The sequence below is a fragment of the Suillus fuscotomentosus genome (genome assembly GCF_016647785.1).
Source record: "Suillus fuscotomentosus strain FC203 chromosome Unknown F5891scaffold_90, whole genome shotgun sequence".
NCBI classification, from domain to species: domain Eukaryota; kingdom Fungi; phylum Basidiomycota; class Agaricomycetes; order Boletales; family Suillaceae; genus Suillus; species Suillus fuscotomentosus.
Genome location: NW_024539602.1, coordinates 74,343 through 91,161, shown reverse-complemented (window position 1 = coordinate 91,161; position 16,819 = coordinate 74,343). Strand labels below are relative to the sequence as shown.

Here is a 16,819-nt window from a genome sequence, read left to right as displayed (position 1 = left end):
GGTCACCCGTGGGAAGGTAATACTGATGATAGAGTGCAGTGCTTCGATTGGTCACCAAATGGTGCGGAGGTAGCAGGTGGATTAACAGACGGAACCATACGACGATGGAACCCAGCTACTGGCCGACAAATTGCACCACCGATAAAGAGCAACCATCAATGTGTGACGAGTTTCAAATACTCTCCACAAGGCGACAAATTCGCGAGTGCCGGCGATGACCTCACGATGCGCGTATGGTCAAAGGACGGCGAGCTGCTCATCGAGATCCGAGACATCTCGGTGACGTCGTTGTGTTGGTCTAAGGATGGCGCATACATCTTCTCTGCCTTATATGATCGCACCATACGAAAATGGCAATCCATTGACGGGAAAGAACTCATCGTCTTTCGGGGTCACACCAGAAGCATTGATTCCCTTTGTCTCTCTCCTGATGGATGCTATCTTGTGAGCGCATCAGGTGATTGCTCAGTTCGCATCTGGGACCTCGAATCCAATCAGCAAGTCGGAGACCCACTCTGGCACCACGACTATGTTCACGTTGTTGCCATGTCCCCTGGCGAACAATACTTTGCTAGTGCTACTGCCGGACCGGATGCAAAAATCTATGTGTGGAACTTAGAAGAAGCAATCCGGCATGCTCGTGGGGTTGGCGTGCGTGTATACATGACTTGATTCAGTGTCTTTTCTAAATAGTTTTGTGCATCGGTCAGAACGATGCAGATCCTGAGTCCAATGCAAAGCTCAAGGCGAGTAATGTTTCTTTTCTTTCGTACCTCTTCTGACTTCTTTTCCAGGAACGTGCAACTCGATCTAGAGATGTATGCTCGTTAATTTCGAACAGCTTGATCCTTCACTCATTTATCTCATCAGATCAATCTCGCCCCTAGACAGCAAAGTAACAACTTGAACAGAGGCCTGACGAGATATGTGAGTCCAGTTCTATTCTTCCTGAGCTGTTGCTAGGTCTGACACTAAGACAGGGAAATGACTTTTGGGGTGATGACACAAACCAGCCGTCTCGTCGCTCAGCAGACACATCATCTCAGCCTAGTCTGCGCAATTTGTTCGGCTTCCTGCGCTCCAGTACTCGACCTCCGAATACAGTCCAGCTCCAGCCTCGGCGTTTGAATTTCAGCTTATTTCCTGTAAAACTTACTAGACGTCCCGTCGATGTTGCTCATTGCCAATTAGAAGACGTGAGATGCTTGTCATCGCTATCCTTTGTGATAGGAGTTACTCAAATAATTTTGCAGAGATATGGGATTGTCCCTGAGACCGACGCAGAAGCAGAAGCAGCTATGCAACGCGCGAATAGCAACAATGCCGACAGCTCAACGCAGCAAGGACAAGTTGTAGCGGGGACACAAGGATCTCAAGTACAAGGTGCTCAGGGGCAAAGTTCTCCAGAAGAACCTGTGATAGGATGCTGTGGATTTGATCTTGTTCGTCGTCGGCCCGCATCGAATTAGTCTATGCATTGGTCTGAGGGGAAGGCTAGTATTGTCGTTCTTGTAAATAATTATTCTTAAACGCGTTGCGCGCATAAGCCGAAATGACGAATGTTCTCGCGTACAAAAAGACGGGTCTCCACAATGCACAGTACAATTTGCCCCAAAATCTGTACTTTGCGTCGCCTCCCGTTTGTGATCTCATTTCGACCCCCCAGTTCTCAATCTCCAGACTACCAAGATGACGACTGCTGAGCTACGTCCCTGAAATATGTATTAGACGGACCCAATAAGTTTCACGACCAACTTACCTACGCGAGGATCGTGACAGCGACGAGCAAGGCGCATGAACACGAAGTATTGAAGGTAAGCCTGGAAACACAATCGAAAGCACGATGCAAAGGTGATGCAGGCATGAAATTGTCATCTGCAAACTCTAGATCCGTGAATACATGATCAAGTCCACGGCTGAGGGTTATACCCATCCACGAAACAGAAAGGGGAAAACCCCTCAGTTCTGGAAAACGAGTGTAGTTATTAGGTGAAAAGAGCGAATGGCAATAAGTACGACGAGACTAAGGCAGGAATGATATCGATATCTAACATATACAACGATTGGACTGAAACCATGTCCTCATGAAAGGTGAGCTCAGTTACCAAAGTACTGTGATGGTGTGAAATCTACCTTAACGATACCCATACGTCTAGAAATATGCCCCACGAAGGCGGACTACACCATCTTTGAGTCGCTCCGTAATCACAGGACTCGCTGCTGGACGGTATTTGTAATCCTTCGAGTATCTGTGCAACAGGAGAGTCAGACTCTGCACCATTCACCAAATCACAGTTTGCACAGAGAAGGATAACTCACCTTTCAGCATGAATGATCTTAGGTTGTGATCTCTTGGGCTGCACCTGAAATGCAGCCCAGAAGAGGAACGCAGTCACGAGAAGGAGTGCAATGCGCTTCCAGAGCGAAGGTGCGGGGCGGTTAAAACGGGGATCTGCATGGAGTTGCTGGATTTGAGACCGCAGTTGTGGATCAGCTCCTATTTCAGCAGAATCGTCGGTCGAGAGTGCCTGATATTGAGCTGACATGGCGACGCTAGCACAGTGACAAGTCGAAAAGTGAAAGGTAGTGTGGTAGGTTGAGCGGTCGGAGATTTAAATTGATTGCTCTACACGTGGCGGCCGCAAAGTCCGTGGACTGGTGAACTTGTCCAATACAACTTGCCAGCCATCATAATTTAGCACTAGTCCACACCCGTTCTGCCTTCGGCACAGGTCGCAAAAAAAGTGCGCTTCGCGCTCTTTTTAAGCTCCCTGGCCTCAGCTTCATCCCAATAATTCAGAAGGCTCCTGATGAGCATTGTTCCTTCGTCACAGGAAGCCAAGGAGGGTTGCACCCTCTTTTGACTTCAGGCTGCATCCTAATAAATTGTACATTTTGGACACTTTTGAAATACATTTATGAGTAGCTTTTTTGAAAAAACTCAAAGTACAATCTATCACACCACATAAAAGTACATTTACAATATGTAAGGATGAAACATTTGATCCTGTGGAACCAATTTCCATGACTTTCCTGCCTGTGCTGGGCCTTCATACAGATTTGTTCACACACAGTCAGCTTTACACTGCACTATTGAGTGTGCAATGTCAAAGAGACATTCAGGCACTATTTCCTACAGAGGCTGAGGAGAAGACTATGGCAAACATAGTATACAGACACACAATGTTTGAAGGTGATTGGTACTCTTGTAGTACATAAGATCAGTCTCTTCCCTATGTTCTTTGAGCAGGATTTTGACAAATGTAAAAATACAAAATATGTAACAGTATCATTGAATGTATTTATTTTCCCATTTTTCCCTGCCTCCCATCTCCCACTGTGCCCCATGTCCTCCCGTCTCCCGTCTCCCATCTCCCGTCTCCCGTCTCCCGTCTCCCGTCTCCCGTCTCCCGTCTCCCGTCTCCCGTCTCCCGTCTCCCGTCTCCCGTCTCCCATTTTTCCATCCTCCCATCTCCTGTTCTCCCATTTCCCATTCTCCCTGTTTCCTGTTCCCAATTTTCTGTCCTCCCATTCTCCAGTTTTTGAGTTTCTATATTATCAATGTCTCCTTTTGATTTATTTTTTCACAACCTTTTGTCATTCATTTCCTGTCACCACATATATTTGTTGTTCCATTTTAGTTTTATTATTTACTGTATGTATGTACCCTAAACAATTACAATAGGGAAAATCCTGCGTAGTGTGCTGCTCTAATGGGCAACGGCAGTTCAGTCGGCGCTCGAAAACACGTGACAAAGCCACGCGAGATTCCAAAAACAGGTTTAAGCGAGGTAAGCGAAAGCCATGTGGCTCTAAGCGTATCTACGCGGCGTAAGCGCAAACCACGCGAGCGCGCGAACGTTTCCGAAACCTTTCTCCCTTTCTTCTTAAGAAGATGCACGTGTACTGTGCTCGGTGATATAATAAGACTCAAAATAAGTAGTATATTAACCAACGATCATCGAGATACTTTATATATAGGTGAGCTACAACCGCAATCTATATCCAAAGCGTACCATAACATATATCGAGCGCTGAACTAGTGAGAAGGAACACTGGCTAGCTCTTCTTCCACAAAGGAAGCAGCATCCCCAGTGGAAGGACGAACTTGAGGCTCGGCTGACCAACATCTGCGCATGAAATCCAAATGCTGCTGGCTAACGGTCACACTAGATTCGAGCCGATATGGCTCTGTACGATTGAGCTGAGCACTGAATATATGTTGAACTTTTTTAAGCCACCAGAAGGGCAGTCTGCCCGAGAAGACCTGTACGAAACAAGATTCAGGTGAAACTCGAACAGGGTCCAGCATACTCGACTCACATGGAGCATGATACAACCGAGCGAAAATACATCGCTCTGACTGTTCGGTTTTGGCAGATCGACATCGCTGTCACTGCCATCTGGAGTGTTTTGTGGTTCCGATGAGCCGAGCAATTCGGGCGCTATCCACCGGACAGCGCCACTCGAATGAGAGTTGTAGTACGATCTGTCAGCCTCTGCGAGAGCTACTGAGAGACCAAAATCTGCCAAAAATGCATTGCCGTCGTGGTCGATTACAACATTTGTCTTCCAATGATAGGGTTAGCTTGAAGGACTCTAAAGCATCGAAGAGTACATACACTGGTCAGGTCCCCGTGAATTACTTTCTGTTCGTGAACTAGAGAAGTTGTCAGAGAGAAAACGTGTATCTGCAACGGCAATCCCGTACGATATCTCAACCCATCCACTACCTGTTTCAGCTAAATAAGGGCATCTATTGAGTAAGGACTTATATTTGGCATGATAAATCTCACCAGTTTTAGTTTCTGTCCCATAGTGAGGCTCGTACGCTCCAGGTAGCTATCAAGTGCCCCGTTATGCATCCATTCGGAAACAAGAGCAGGCAATTGTCCAAAACCGGAAACCGTTCCGTGAAGAGTGAGAACATGCGCATGCCTCAGTCTGGCCCACACGGCTACTTCGCGGCGAAGTCTCTGCGAATAGACATTCAATGTACTTCACATTACGGAATGAATCTTAGCATACCTTCTTCGCTTTTTGAACGGCTTCTTTATTGCGTACGTCCGTAATCCTAATAGCTTTGACAGCAACCTGTCCAACAGATATTAGTCGACGGGACTCGCAGCCTGAGGGTGACATCATATGTACCTCAGTAGAGGTTGAATCGATCATCCTTGAACACCTCCAGATATCGCCCAAGCCGCCAGATGACGTGGGATATTCTGATTGCTTCCTGATGGATGTAGGCGGAATGGCAGTTGGGTCCGTATCGAAGGCCACTCTGTGTCTCGTGTCTCAATATCTGCAGTTATGAGGAAATTTGCGCTTACGGTCGCGCTTCATGTGCACCAGAGGTAATCGGCTGTAGCACAATCACGGCGCCGCTGTTATCTCATAAGAAAGTGTCTTATAACCCAGAGCTATGCGAGATACTCACGATGCAAGATTACCATTCACGATGTTGGATGGTATGGAAAGGTTAACCTGCACTTGAGCTTGCGGTGCAGATAGTTGAATTGGTCCATTTCTGTAGCCTGCATGTTCAGCGCTATCCACCGTGATATGGTGATTGGACATACGGCTGCAGAGTGGTAATATCAGATAGTACTGACAATGGTACGACTGGTATCGTCGATGAGCGGCTGTTCAAGTTATAGCATGAGAGAACCATTTCTTCATGATCCTTGGTTGAAAACTCACATTGCAGGATTTGCGAAGACTGCAGCATTGTTACAGAATTGTCATTGCCATGATTTTCAACCTGTCAATATGATGGGAGGATCAGTGTTTGTATCTAACGACTGAGAAAACCAATGCCTCACAGTTTGAGTCTGTCGCTGGGACTTTCGAAAAAATGACGCGCAGCAACCCATAGTAATGAGAAGTAAATGGAAGTCTGCGTTGAGCTGAACAGAAGGGTCAGCAGGAGCGAGCAGGTTTAAGAACAGCTGTCCGCGTCTAATATGTGCGGCATGGTTCGACGGATGGTCTCTAAAATTATGCTAGCGCCCTGCCACAACCTGCCATGCACAACTTGGCGCAAATGGATGGCCTCCCAAACCTCATCATGATTTAGTCACTGGATGATCCTATGGGGTGGGCTGTGGTGGATCTCATTAATTGAATCAGACTCGGTGAGGTGCAAACGTTCAAGTGGAGTGGCACAGAAAATCTATTTCCACCTTTACGTTTTGAAATTAATTATTAATGTTGCCGATTATCCCCATCTTAAACGCGTCCGGTTCATATTTTGTTTAGTTCCGGAGCTCCGTTTTCTAACTCTTGTAATACTGAACCGTTCGAACTTGTCCGGTTCTTGAAGAAACTGGATGTAATGTTCAAAATGTGAAATGTGATGTTGAAAACTGTTCAGTTGTTCAGCCGGCCGGACCTTAGTACTACCATAACTAAATCTGCCGCGTCCAAGAGTTAAAGGATGGCATCCGAAATTGATTGGGTGCACTAGTGGCGGCCTCTCCTTGACATGCAACTACAGACTCACACCGAGCTCGCAGGAAGCACGGTGGGATGATGACTCATGATTCACTGATGGAGGTCAAACGAACGCCACTGAACAGGGTCCAGGTTCGAAGGTACTCCTCAGAACCTGTCTGGTCTGCAGCTGTGTTCAGGTCTGACAAAAATTTTCTCGAACCGGATTTGAACCGGATATCGATAACGACAACAACATCAGCTTGTCACCCTGGACACTGCCGCCACTGGGGCAGGTTTGGATCAAGCAACACCACAGAGTGAGGCAAAAACGCTTCATCTTGGCGCGGCCTTGACGAAAGGACCAAAAATAAAAGTCTTATTCGAATTCACGACGCGTTGTTCGTATTATTTATATAGCTATAGTAGCAACAAGCAGCGGATATACAGCAGAGACGTCATTATTGGCTGAAGAGTACGTACTACGTAGTCACAATGGTACCCAGAGGCGGTGCGAGCTGTAGCGGTGATAGGCAGACCCGGCCATGATGCATGATGGTAACGAACTGTGTATTATCGTGTTGTGAACTGGCCAGCAACTGCATTTCGAGCTATTGTATTGTTACAGTGGAGCTGCCACCTGTGATCAGAGTGTCCTTCGATCGAGACTTGCAATCAAGAAATCACTGTGCTCATGACTCACGAGTCCCTCTAAGCGACACGGCTATAGGCGATAGAACGAGTTGAGCATGGTCGTTTGCGATGTGTTGGTGTATTGTTGAACTATGTGGAGGCACTGCCGATGTCCTGTGTAAGGTATCTGGGTTTCAATTTCTTTGCATCGATGCAACACGATGAGGAGAGTCGTCAGAAGCGTGTCTAACGATGACGACGACGAGTACAACGGTTCAGGTTTGTGATTCACGACCGTCCTTCTTCCGCTTTCCCGCTCCCACACCTCGACTAAATATACTGTGTCTGCTCACTTGACACTAACTACTACAAGCAGATATGCAAATGTCGGATTCGGGCTCTGACGCGGAAATGGAGGTCGATGAGGTGAATCGGAAGCTCCAAGAAGAAAACGATGACAATGAAGGGGAGGATGAGAAACTAGAGCCTGAGGACGAGGATGAAGAACCTGAACCCGAACAAGAGGTGTGTCGATCTCATATTTCTGGCTATTAGCATACTGATACCATGTGTTCAGGATGCTCCAGAGTCTGAGGAGGCTTCTCCTCCTCCATCTCCACCCAAGCAGCCCCGTCTTAAGATCAAACTCAAGCTACCGAGCGCGCCCAGCACTGAAGATGCTGGATCGCGTGGGCGTTCTGGTGGTGTGTCCTACATAGTCCTCCTCGCGCGCGCGACTGACTGTTGAGCTTATGACGCGTAGATATCGACGTAGAATCAGAAGATGAAGATGACGAAGGGGAGGCGGTGGGCTCTACGCGCCCGATGACTTCCCGTCAGGCGGTTCTCGCGAGTGTTGTTGGCTCTTCGCATGTATCTCTATGTGTGTTCCTTTGTTGTCTGCTTCTTTACTCTCGCTTCGAGTTCCTAAACACTTCTGAGCGCTGACTTTCATTGACAGCCACTGGTGAATCCTCTCGAAAGAAGAAACAACTCACAGAGAGCGAGCTTGCACTTCGACGCGAAGAAACGGCACGAAAACGTCGTAATCTCACTGAGAAAAAGCTCGAGGACGAAAAGGTTCGTCAGTTATGTTTACTGTGTCTAGGAGGGAATTGAACATTTTTCGTAACTTCACGCACCATCACATGAACATCCGATATTCTATTTGTCATCCCTACTATGTCGATCTCACCCCTACAGGCAGAGACTATCAACCGCCTCCTCAAAAAGCAGTCCAAGTCAAAGGCCAAGCGCAGTGCGCTCTCCACCGCAGAGGCCAGTGCATCCGAAGGTGAGCGTGAGGTCGAGCAAGAGGAAAAGGAGGTCATCCTACCGACCACTTGGCGGTGGGTGTCCAGCACACGACCTCTGCCACGGGAGGATATTGCTCAGGGCAAGATGCGCCTCACATTAGGCGTGCCTATCTCTGTCCTTTCCAGCACTTTGCTGGCACCACAGCCACCTCTACCAAAAGAGAAACCACAGTGTGACGTCCCTGGATGCACTCAAACACGAAAATACCGCCTAGTACGCGATTGGGTCCGCGGGGCATGTGGTCTGACGCATCTAAAGGTTCTAGAGGTGGAGGCGGGTACGAAGATGGAGATTGCGTGATCAGGAGTTTCACGGCACTTTGAGAGGTCCGTGCATTTTGTCTTGTGACATGTCGCTTCGGGACTCATGATTTTCAAGGTGTAGATCGTCGTCATTTGCAACTTGTTCTCGCAGTTACTTGTTAAGCGTATTCACTGTACTATGAATTCATGGCGCTTTCACTTAGTTTGGATAACCTTTTAGGCGTTGGCATTTCACAACGGTAGTTGTGTCCTAATGGAGATTATTCCCTGGCCTGGAAGTCTTCAGAAGTCCTGTTGATCGGATAGATTATTGCCTTGCTTGATAAGGTTTCTGATCCCGAAGGCGTGTTGGGAGCAGAATTATTTGTGGGCAATTGTGCCGGCATAACTGGCAGCAAAAGTTTTAAAGTACTAAACGGTTAATGTATGGCAAGTGTCACTAGGAAACACCATCAGAAGATATCAGCGTGTCCACATCCCACTGTCCGTCGTCGTGTGAGGTGGGAACAACGTTTGCGATGATATCCTCGTCAAGATTTCGGCGGAAGACCTCGGTTGACATGCTCCTATTCTACAAAATCATAAAGACACTTCATTTTCGTCATACTTGTCGATGTCTTTCGGATCCACGAATCGCTTTGTGATTCCCTCCAGCCGATCTCCAGGTATTTTTTTGTAGATTTTGGAAGACTGTTTTGGTTGACATTTGATTGCAGGACTTTCGAGACTTCATTTACTTGACAATGTGCCGCGATTTCTCTACAGGATATCATATTCTTTCGTCTTCTCATCCAGTTCTTTCAACCTATCACTCTGGGAGTAGCTCCACACAAGACCATTTCTCGCACAAGAGAACTGCCTCGCGATATGTCCGAGTCGATCCCAATGAATTGTCAACCAAAAAGAGCCTAGCTAGCTGCTTGTCATGCATATACTAATGTCTGATGCAAGCGGTGACATATTCGCTACAGCGCTTAAGGACACTACTTTTTGGTGGTACGTTTTAAAATTTACTTCAACTTTTTTTTGATTTGGTTGGTGACCCGGTCTGTCCGTGTCACATTCACGCCCTGTTAACAAGTCCTTTTGATAGACGCTGTTCCTAAATTTTGGTGTCGACCGTTCAGCTATATACCATATGAATCTCGGTCAATCCTCAGTGCTAGTATGTATTGCTCTTCTCTTTAGTTACAGCCTTTTCTTATAATTCATATCAGCCTGTTATCACTAGTTGCAGCGCATAATTCGTTCCCCCCCACGGTTCAAGGTTCCTGGCGGGTCTCGGAATTCCGAGTGACCTTGAGACTAGTCCAAAACTTTACTTCATCCACGAATCGAACAGCGATGGACCGTGGAACATCGTCTCAGCCAAGAATTGTCCTCGTGATTTTCTTGTATCAGATGGCAAGGCTTCTAGCCACGTAGCTAGTGCCCATGGTGTCGCATGATCGAACTGATCGGTGGTTTCGTTTCAGATCTATGCAGACGCGGCATCAAGTTGATCGAACGGCGGTGCACTGCAGCGTTATCCTCCAGCTTTTCATTGACAATCTACACAAACACGGATGTTTAAAATTTCTATCGTAAATTGATTCATACATGACACTGATCTGCACAGGGTCTGGGCAAGATGCCATGCGGTATCTTCATAATAAGAATATATAGAGTATTCAAAAGCCTTCTAACCGGCTCTCGACCTCTATCTGCAGGACATCAAACCACTGAATGGCGTGTCCTAGACTCCGCCGGAAAGGTTCTTGAATAATTTCACCCTGGTTCATGTGAGTAGCTGAACAAGCATGCGAAGTCGGCCACATACCTTTGCATTTGTTATTCGGTATCCTCGTCGGATGTAGTGAGTATTGAGTGTGGATGCAAGTGCGTTGACGGCGTCACAAGAATGCTCAAAAAAAGAGCGATAGAAGGCGAACAGCTCGACTGATATGGCCATTCGTGGCTAAGAGGGAGCAGTAGGAAATAAGCCGTGGAAAACAAGTGTTTGCGCCAAGTTAGCGCATCTACAGCTCATCGCATCGATGGAGATGAAATCTAAAAGAGATTAGCTGTTCAAGTCCAAGATTCCATGTATGCGATCGAATACTTACGGTCAAAAAAGAGACATGTAAGAGATGTACGTTTTTGTGCGCGTGTGTGGGAGCTGCACAAAGACAAAACCTTCGGTGCTCGTTCGAGAGGCGCTCCTAGCGTCCGCGCAGTGTAGTCTAGCTGGGCCTCGACCAGGGTAGGAATAAGTTTTCCCAGCTGTTATACAAGCAAGTAGACGTGAGATCAGACTGGGTACGACGAGTCGGTGTGGATTGTGAGGCAGGTTGGAGAGGACAGTTGTCGTGAGGCTCAAGGATGTCTTCCCAAGCCTCATGAGCGTCTTCCTCGTGGACCACAGTGTCTGCTTCTGTCCCTGCCAGGACAGGTAAAGTTTATTCAGGCTTCGCCGAACCTGCAAGTAAGCTGGCCATCTTTGCGAGCAACTGGCGCTGTTTAGCCTTCTGACCTGGTACTTCAACAAGTACCTGGGTTTTCCGCTTGTCTCTGAGTTTCCGCGGGCTGGAAAAGTGGGTACCCAACCCAGACGACGTGCCAGGTTGAGCAGCGCGGGTACCTGTGCGTGGGGCCATGATGTCTTGGAGGCTGAAGCAGGAGAGTTGAGAGAGACGACCAAGTGGCAAGGGACCATTGTTATTAAGTGGTATTGAGGTGGCGTTGGATGCTCTGTGGCAAAATGTAAGGTATAGTAGATAGCATGAGGTGCCGAGTAACCCGAGGTATTCAATTGTTGACAGGATACGCAGGAGGAGTGCGCTGCGCAGGGGCCGTGCAGAGCAGGAGGACGACGAGGTAACCGGATATTTTTTGAGGATAGCTATATTTACAAACGGAAGATTCTCCCCAATAGATGATGAGGCACCGAGCAACCCCGAGGTATTGAATTGTTGACGGGACGCGCAGGAGGAGTGCGCTGCGCAGGGGCAGAGCAGAGCAGGAGGACAATGAGGCAACCAGATATTTTTAGATTGTAGCTATATTTACAAACGAAGGATCCTCCCAGATGAAGGGGTCTTTCAGCCTAGTCTCCCAGTGAACTTGAGACTAGTCCAAAACTTTACTTCATCCATGAATCGAACAGCGAGAGTCGGTGTTTTCGTTTACAGATCTGTGCAGACGGCACTAGGTCACTGCGGTGCACTGCTTAACTTGCAGCGTTAGCCCCTTGACAGGTACGGAAATTCTAATTTTTTATCGTTTATATATCAACGTGCTTTGAAGTCTGTAGTGTCTCACAAATAAAGGACCAGGCTGAAGACGACATTGAATGAGCCAAGGACCAACCTATTCAATTGCTTCAAGAAATTCCTTTTCGCAGTGAAAACGAAAAAAAAAAACAGATGTAGAACTGCCGTCGCGCAGGTTTGGATGTCCGAGAGCGGTGAGATTCATGTAATAAGACTCAGCGCTCAGCGCTCAGCTACTGACAAAAGTATGATGGTGAGTATTTGCCGAAAACTGTAGAGCACTCAGCAGATGATAATAAAGTTAGGATTCTGTCCAAGTGCACAGCTTTGCACATCGGCTAACGCATGGGAATTCGTTTGTGTTCGACAAAGCCCTCTTCCACTAACGTGGGAGTCGGGGATACATCCATGACACTGATCGGCGGAGGCTATTTAGTGCCCGGCAAGATGCATATGAAACATGCGATCGCAAGGATTATGTAACTAGAACTAAGCAGGGCTCTACATAGTGGACGACCATCAGATCTGCGACAGCACTGTGTGACGAGCGGACTTGTTCCTCCCATGCTAACGTTTACTAGCCGACGCGGGGGGTTAAAAAAATCAGGAAACATTTATAGAGGGCACTGTCAAGTCGACACGAATACGACTTTGAAATATTTTGGATTGAGGAGGTATAAATTCATATAACAGCGCATACATATTATGCAGTTCGTCCATTTTAATTTCCCAGAAAACGTATCATGTCGTCCTCAGGCCCCACCCTGACACCGATCGAAGGTGAGTCTGGCTGCTTGACTTGCTGTGTCGCTTGAGTTAATACTCTTTTTTAGTTGTAATAGTAGATATCGTCCTCACGATCGTAGCTGCCATTGTCACATCCCTCCGCTTGTGTCTTCGTACGCAGAAGCGTTGTCTGTGGATCGACGATATGTGGGCGGCCCTTGGCATGGTATTCACCTTCATGCTATTAATTGCTGATTGCTTGTATCTGCAATACTATGGTAAGGGTCTCCCCAGTGTGGATGTCGCATACATCTTGCTGAAGAAACGCAGAAATGTACCCTCAAGACACGAGGATAGCATTATACTATATGTGCGTTATGCTTTCTTATGCTCGAGAGACGTTACAAATACCACATCAGGATTGCCCAGTTCTTTTACGCAGTCGTATGGTAACATCAGAGAAAACCTCCTTCACAAAATGGCTCAAAAAAGAAGGAATTTCAGGGAATCTGTTAAACTACATGTATTTCGAGAGTATTTCAACGAATCTGTTAAATTACATGTATTTCGAGAGTATTTCAACGAATCTCGTTATATTCCTCAAACAATAGTTAAATAAGCGTGTCGGTCACTGAACGAGTTTACAAAGAAGCTGGGACAGAGCTCCAGAACGGTACTGCTCGTCCATTCACGAGGTACTACTGCACCGAAATTTGGAAAAAGATGAACACTCCTGCGGATGTCCGATACATCGATAATGCTTGCAAGACGCTCTCCATGACGCATCAGACGGCAAATTTTGTACAGCCCATGGTGTGATTCAGGTTGCTGGAAGGGTGTGAACCATTCCACATACGCAAGGTGGGCGGGTGGTTTTAGAGGTCCAGTGGGGAATAACAAATTTGTAGCTTGACTTGTCAGCGTGAAGACGACGCGAACTTGCGCAACACGGTATCCTTTTTGGAATAAAGTCAGATTAACGGCCGTGTTCACACAAATGCAAACGCACCATTCACGCCCGTTATCCCACCATCCCCTTCGTTGACCAAAACAGTATCAAAGCGTGCGGGGATCGTGTGCCCTCTCTTGTCCTTTCGCGATGGTTGAGAATGCACAGAATCTACTGTTACACTCGAGTCCTGGAACCCGTGAGCATCGATTGCGTGAAATTTGATCCTGTGGAATGTAGCCACAGCATCAAAGGGAAGAATGATATGAGCAGCCTCTCGTTCCAGTTGCGCTGCAGATAAACCAGGTTGATTCCTGCCAACCACATAACGAGCCAATGCTGCTGTGAAAAAAGTGGCGCCATAGTCCTGCACAATGTGATCCAATGGAACACGTCTGACGGTCGGGTGTTTCGTCATCTTGATTGCCCGATGATAATCCATGTCTGGTGGTGGCCTTTCTTGTGAGGCAAGATCACCAACCAGACGCCACTTAACAAAGTTATCATGCCACAACATCTTCTCACGTCTTTCGAGCCAGAGCGTCATTTGACTATACTCGTCTTTATGGTTGGTAGCCCTGTAAGCATCCTTCGTGAGGTCAATATGTAAGCGTTCGGTGTACTCGGTGTTGTAGTTGTCGGTCGTGCCATACATTTTGATCATATGTACATAGTGACGGAAGGAATGAAGCTTCGGGAGGTTGAAATTCGATCGGATCCCAAGATCAAGGAAGATATCCTTGTTATCGTGAAAGCGTGTCAAGGCATCATCGAGCAGTGCTAGAGTTTGATCTGTGTGAGAAGGGTATTGAGCAAGGTAAAGGAAATCAAGGATGCTGCGAATGGCACGAGTAAGGCGACCACTATTGAGATTTCCAGGCAACTGTATGCCAATGACAATACCAAGCAGGAAGTGACAGATCTGGTTATGCTCTGTTCCACTAACACGTGAGAGGTGACTGATTCCTTTCAGAAACAAGCGGATGTTGTGGTTTGGGGGAAGCCTACGACAACGAGCGTCGATCTCAGCTTCGCTACATGCCTCCTTGATCCACTCAGTGAGGTGCTTTATGATACCCTGGTAGAGCTGATGCAACACATCCGGCGTGATGGATTGGAATATGTTGGTGTGCGGGAGATCCAGCCAGAATGGTTTGAAGACAGGCTTAATGCCACACTCCTGGCACGCTCGTCTCCACAGGTCATAATCCTCGTCGACGAGGGACAATGCGGCAAGAATTGCATTGAGGTCTCGCAGGTTTACCGGGAAATGCGGACTTCCCAACTCCTTGTGTGGGACATCACACTTCGGGCACTCTCCTGACTTTACCCCAGTCGTCAACAGCTGTTCTGGGTAATCTGCGGAGTAACAAGCGACAATCGGATGCCCTCGACGCACAGCACCATCCCCACTGGCCATAGCAATGCCGTCCTCGCCAGGGACTTTCAGAGGCTCAAGAATGCGGCGCAAACAAGCGTGAAACAAATTAGTTGCCGTTCGACGCCTAGCAGCCTTGTTTGTGATATGATCGAGTTTCGAAGTTGGTAGATAGGCAAGCAGAATCCACGCTCGTTTAGATGGTTTTCGACGGATCTCCTTCGGAATATTGCCTATTGTCATGTAGACTGGATAGGCAGATTTGTTTCTAAACATAGTGACCTGTGTCTTGTCAGACGAAAGGATAATGGGTATGACTGTTGCTCCCGGTTTCTTTGTTTCAAGTTCTTTCTAAAAGAGGTTCCATTAAGTTCAATATGACTCGAACAGATTGTCTGACGACTTGCCTGGGTGGACCACCACCACTTGCCTGTATGGATATCATGATACATTCGGATAGTCTTGTCGGCATCGGCATAATGGCGTTCAGGAGCATAGTTGAGATGTGGTGAGAATTCAGGATCTGAATAAAGAGCTTTGACACACTCCATGACGTCGCGCGAGTAAACATCAAATGCCTCGTCTGCAACAATAATTTCTTCGTGTTTGAAACGCGGTCGTTGACATGGTAACTGTCGGTCGATAATTTGATTGAGTTCACGGGAGTTCTGGTATGAAAGACCCAAGGCTTCACGAAGCTATATAAATGTCATCGTAAATATCGGCCCATCATGATCCAATTGAGAAAGCTCACACCATCGATTGCAAGCAGCTCGGAAAAAGCAGTTGAGCCAGAACTACGAAGTTTTGCCCACTTTGCGACCTCGTAATCTGTGCGAGACACGAAGGGGGCCCAAACGTTTTCTGCACCTTGCAGTACATTCTTATAAGACTCGAAAGCTGTAGTGCGGAAGTGGTGGACTGGAGCACCTGCATGGCGCCTTGGAAATTTCTCAACAATGGGCTGGTGACCAAGGGGCGCCTCTGCTTCTTGTCGTTTGGCTGGGAGTGATTGTGACAGTGTGTCCGAGTTGTCCGAGTTTTCGAAATCATCCCCACCATTGATATCCTGCTGGACAGGATCTGCAGGGCGTTCCCACCCATGCTCAAGTGCCGTGTCATGATACTCTTCATCCTCTCCATCAGATTCCAAGGGGAGCTCATCGTGGTTATCGTCTGGCCATTCCAGATCTTGTTCATCGTAGTAGCCAAAGTAGTCTCCTGTAAATTCTGCATCTCCTCCATTGAGACTGTCAGTATCTCCATCCTCTGCAAGACCATCAGAATCGTTATCGCTCGACTCTGGAAAAAGACCAGAAAGTTGTAGTTGAGCAGCGCATGATGGATTTATGGTCTGGGCTAGGTGATGAGCGTATCCAGTATGCTCGAAGTTTTTAGCACAGCCTGGGCAAGTGTTCATTCTGACAGTAGAGAAACAGGCGAGAAACAGGCGTAGATAAAGAGACGAAGGTATCCGAACAGCATGCGTAAAGAGACAAAGGTATCCAAATAGTGTGCGTGGGCTGTTGATAGAGCCAAGTCAGAAAAGGTTTAGTTGCAAAAATTGACGTGATAACATACAGCACAGCAACCAAATGACAGTGGACTAATACGCCCTCACAAAGTGCAAAAGTGAAAGTATTACCACTGGCAGACGCACCCTCACAAAGTGCAAGAGCGAAAGCAGTACCCCAGCAGACACGCCCTCACAAAGTGCAAAAGTGAAAGCAATACCAAACGCGCCCTGTTGGTGAAGATCCAGGTCAGAAAAGGTTTAGTTGCAAAATTTAACGTGATGGCATGCGGCCCTGTGGCAGCAACAAACAAACTTACAAGCTTCAAAATGGCAGCGGACTGCGAACCTTGC

At 47.3% G+C, this 16,819-nt stretch overlaps 6 protein-coding genes across 6 annotated transcripts; 1 reads left to right on the top strand and 5 right to left on the bottom strand.

Moving 5' to 3' along the window:
* Positions 1-2,042: 2,042 nt before the first annotated feature.
* Positions 2,043-2,670, bottom strand: F5891DRAFT_763074 (uncharacterized protein). Its single transcript, XM_041373169.1, has 2 exons — positions 2,320-2,670; positions 2,043-2,249 (listed from the first exon to the last, which is right to left on the bottom strand). Exons 1-2 carry the CDS (start codon positions 2,544-2,546, stop codon positions 2,153-2,155), a joined length of 324 nt encoding a protein of 107 aa, XP_041219379.1. The 5' UTR covers positions 2,547-2,670; the 3' UTR covers positions 2,043-2,152.
* Positions 2,671-3,907: 1,237 nt separating this feature from the next.
* F5891DRAFT_1258255 (kinase-like domain-containing protein) lies at positions 3,908-5,580 on the bottom strand (the record flags this gene model as incomplete). The annotated part of the gene is made up of 9 exons (XM_041370065.1): positions 3,908-4,267; positions 4,324-4,569; positions 4,623-4,660; positions 4,712-4,742; positions 4,797-4,976; positions 5,029-5,094; positions 5,152-5,284; positions 5,334-5,387; positions 5,441-5,580. 9 exons carry the CDS (start codon positions 5,578-5,580, stop codon positions 4,040-4,042), a joined length of 1,116 nt encoding a protein of 371 aa, XP_041219378.1. The 3' UTR covers positions 3,908-4,039.
* A 1,671-nt stretch (positions 5,581-7,251) lies between these two features.
* Positions 7,252-9,067, top strand: F5891DRAFT_762829 (uncharacterized protein). Its single transcript, XM_041373168.1, has 8 exons — positions 7,252-7,347; positions 7,445-7,593; positions 7,646-7,772; positions 7,832-7,951; positions 8,030-8,148; positions 8,272-8,711; positions 8,764-8,812; positions 8,869-9,067. Exons 1-6 carry the CDS (start codon positions 7,290-7,292, stop codon positions 8,683-8,685), a joined length of 987 nt encoding a protein of 328 aa, XP_041219377.1. The 5' UTR covers positions 7,252-7,289; the 3' UTR covers positions 8,686-8,711; positions 8,764-8,812; positions 8,869-9,067.
* A 1,358-nt stretch (positions 9,068-10,425) lies between these two features.
* On the bottom strand, positions 10,426-10,605 carry F5891DRAFT_962452 (uncharacterized protein; the record flags this gene model as incomplete). Its single annotated transcript, XM_041375899.1, has 1 exon — positions 10,426-10,605. A coding segment is annotated over one exon (180 nt), but the record flags the coding sequence as incomplete, so codon positions are not given.
* A 265-nt stretch (positions 10,606-10,870) lies between these two features.
* On the bottom strand, positions 10,871-11,284 carry F5891DRAFT_1195936 (uncharacterized protein; the record flags this gene model as incomplete). Its single annotated transcript, XM_041368214.1, has 2 exons — positions 10,871-11,067; positions 11,107-11,284. 2 exons carry the CDS (start codon positions 11,282-11,284, stop codon positions 10,871-10,873), a joined length of 375 nt encoding a protein of 124 aa, XP_041219375.1.
* A 1,838-nt stretch (positions 11,285-13,122) lies between these two features.
* Positions 13,123-16,372, bottom strand: F5891DRAFT_1152931 (uncharacterized protein; the record flags this gene model as incomplete). Its single annotated transcript, XM_041365174.1, has 4 exons — positions 13,123-13,581; positions 13,635-15,143; positions 15,356-15,650; positions 15,707-16,372. 4 exons carry the CDS (start codon positions 16,370-16,372, stop codon positions 13,226-13,228), a joined length of 2,826 nt encoding a protein of 941 aa, XP_041219374.1. The 3' UTR covers positions 13,123-13,225.
* Between the last annotated feature and the right edge of the window lie 447 nt (positions 16,373-16,819).

Excerpts from the sequence above, each read along its gene's own strand:
- F5891DRAFT_763074 (XM_041373169.1), bottom strand. The coding sequence starts at position 2,546 with ATGTCAGCTCAATATCAGGCACTCTCGACCGACGATTCTGCTGAAATA. Across the intron at positions 2,250-2,319 it reads AAGATCATTCATGCTGAAAG|ATACTCGAAGGATTACAAAT; the intron begins GTGAGTTATCCT and ends CCTGTTGCACAG.
- F5891DRAFT_762829 (XM_041373168.1), top strand. The coding sequence starts at position 7,290 with ATGAGGAGAGTCGTCAGAAGCGTGTCTAACGATGACGACGACGAGTAC. Across the intron at positions 7,773-7,831 it reads ATCGCGTGGGCGTTCTGGTG|ATATCGACGTAGAATCAGAA; the intron begins GTGTGTCCTACA and ends TATGACGCGTAG. Across the intron at positions 8,149-8,271 it reads AAAAGCTCGAGGACGAAAAG|GCAGAGACTATCAACCGCCT; the intron begins GTTCGTCAGTTA and ends TCACCCCTACAG.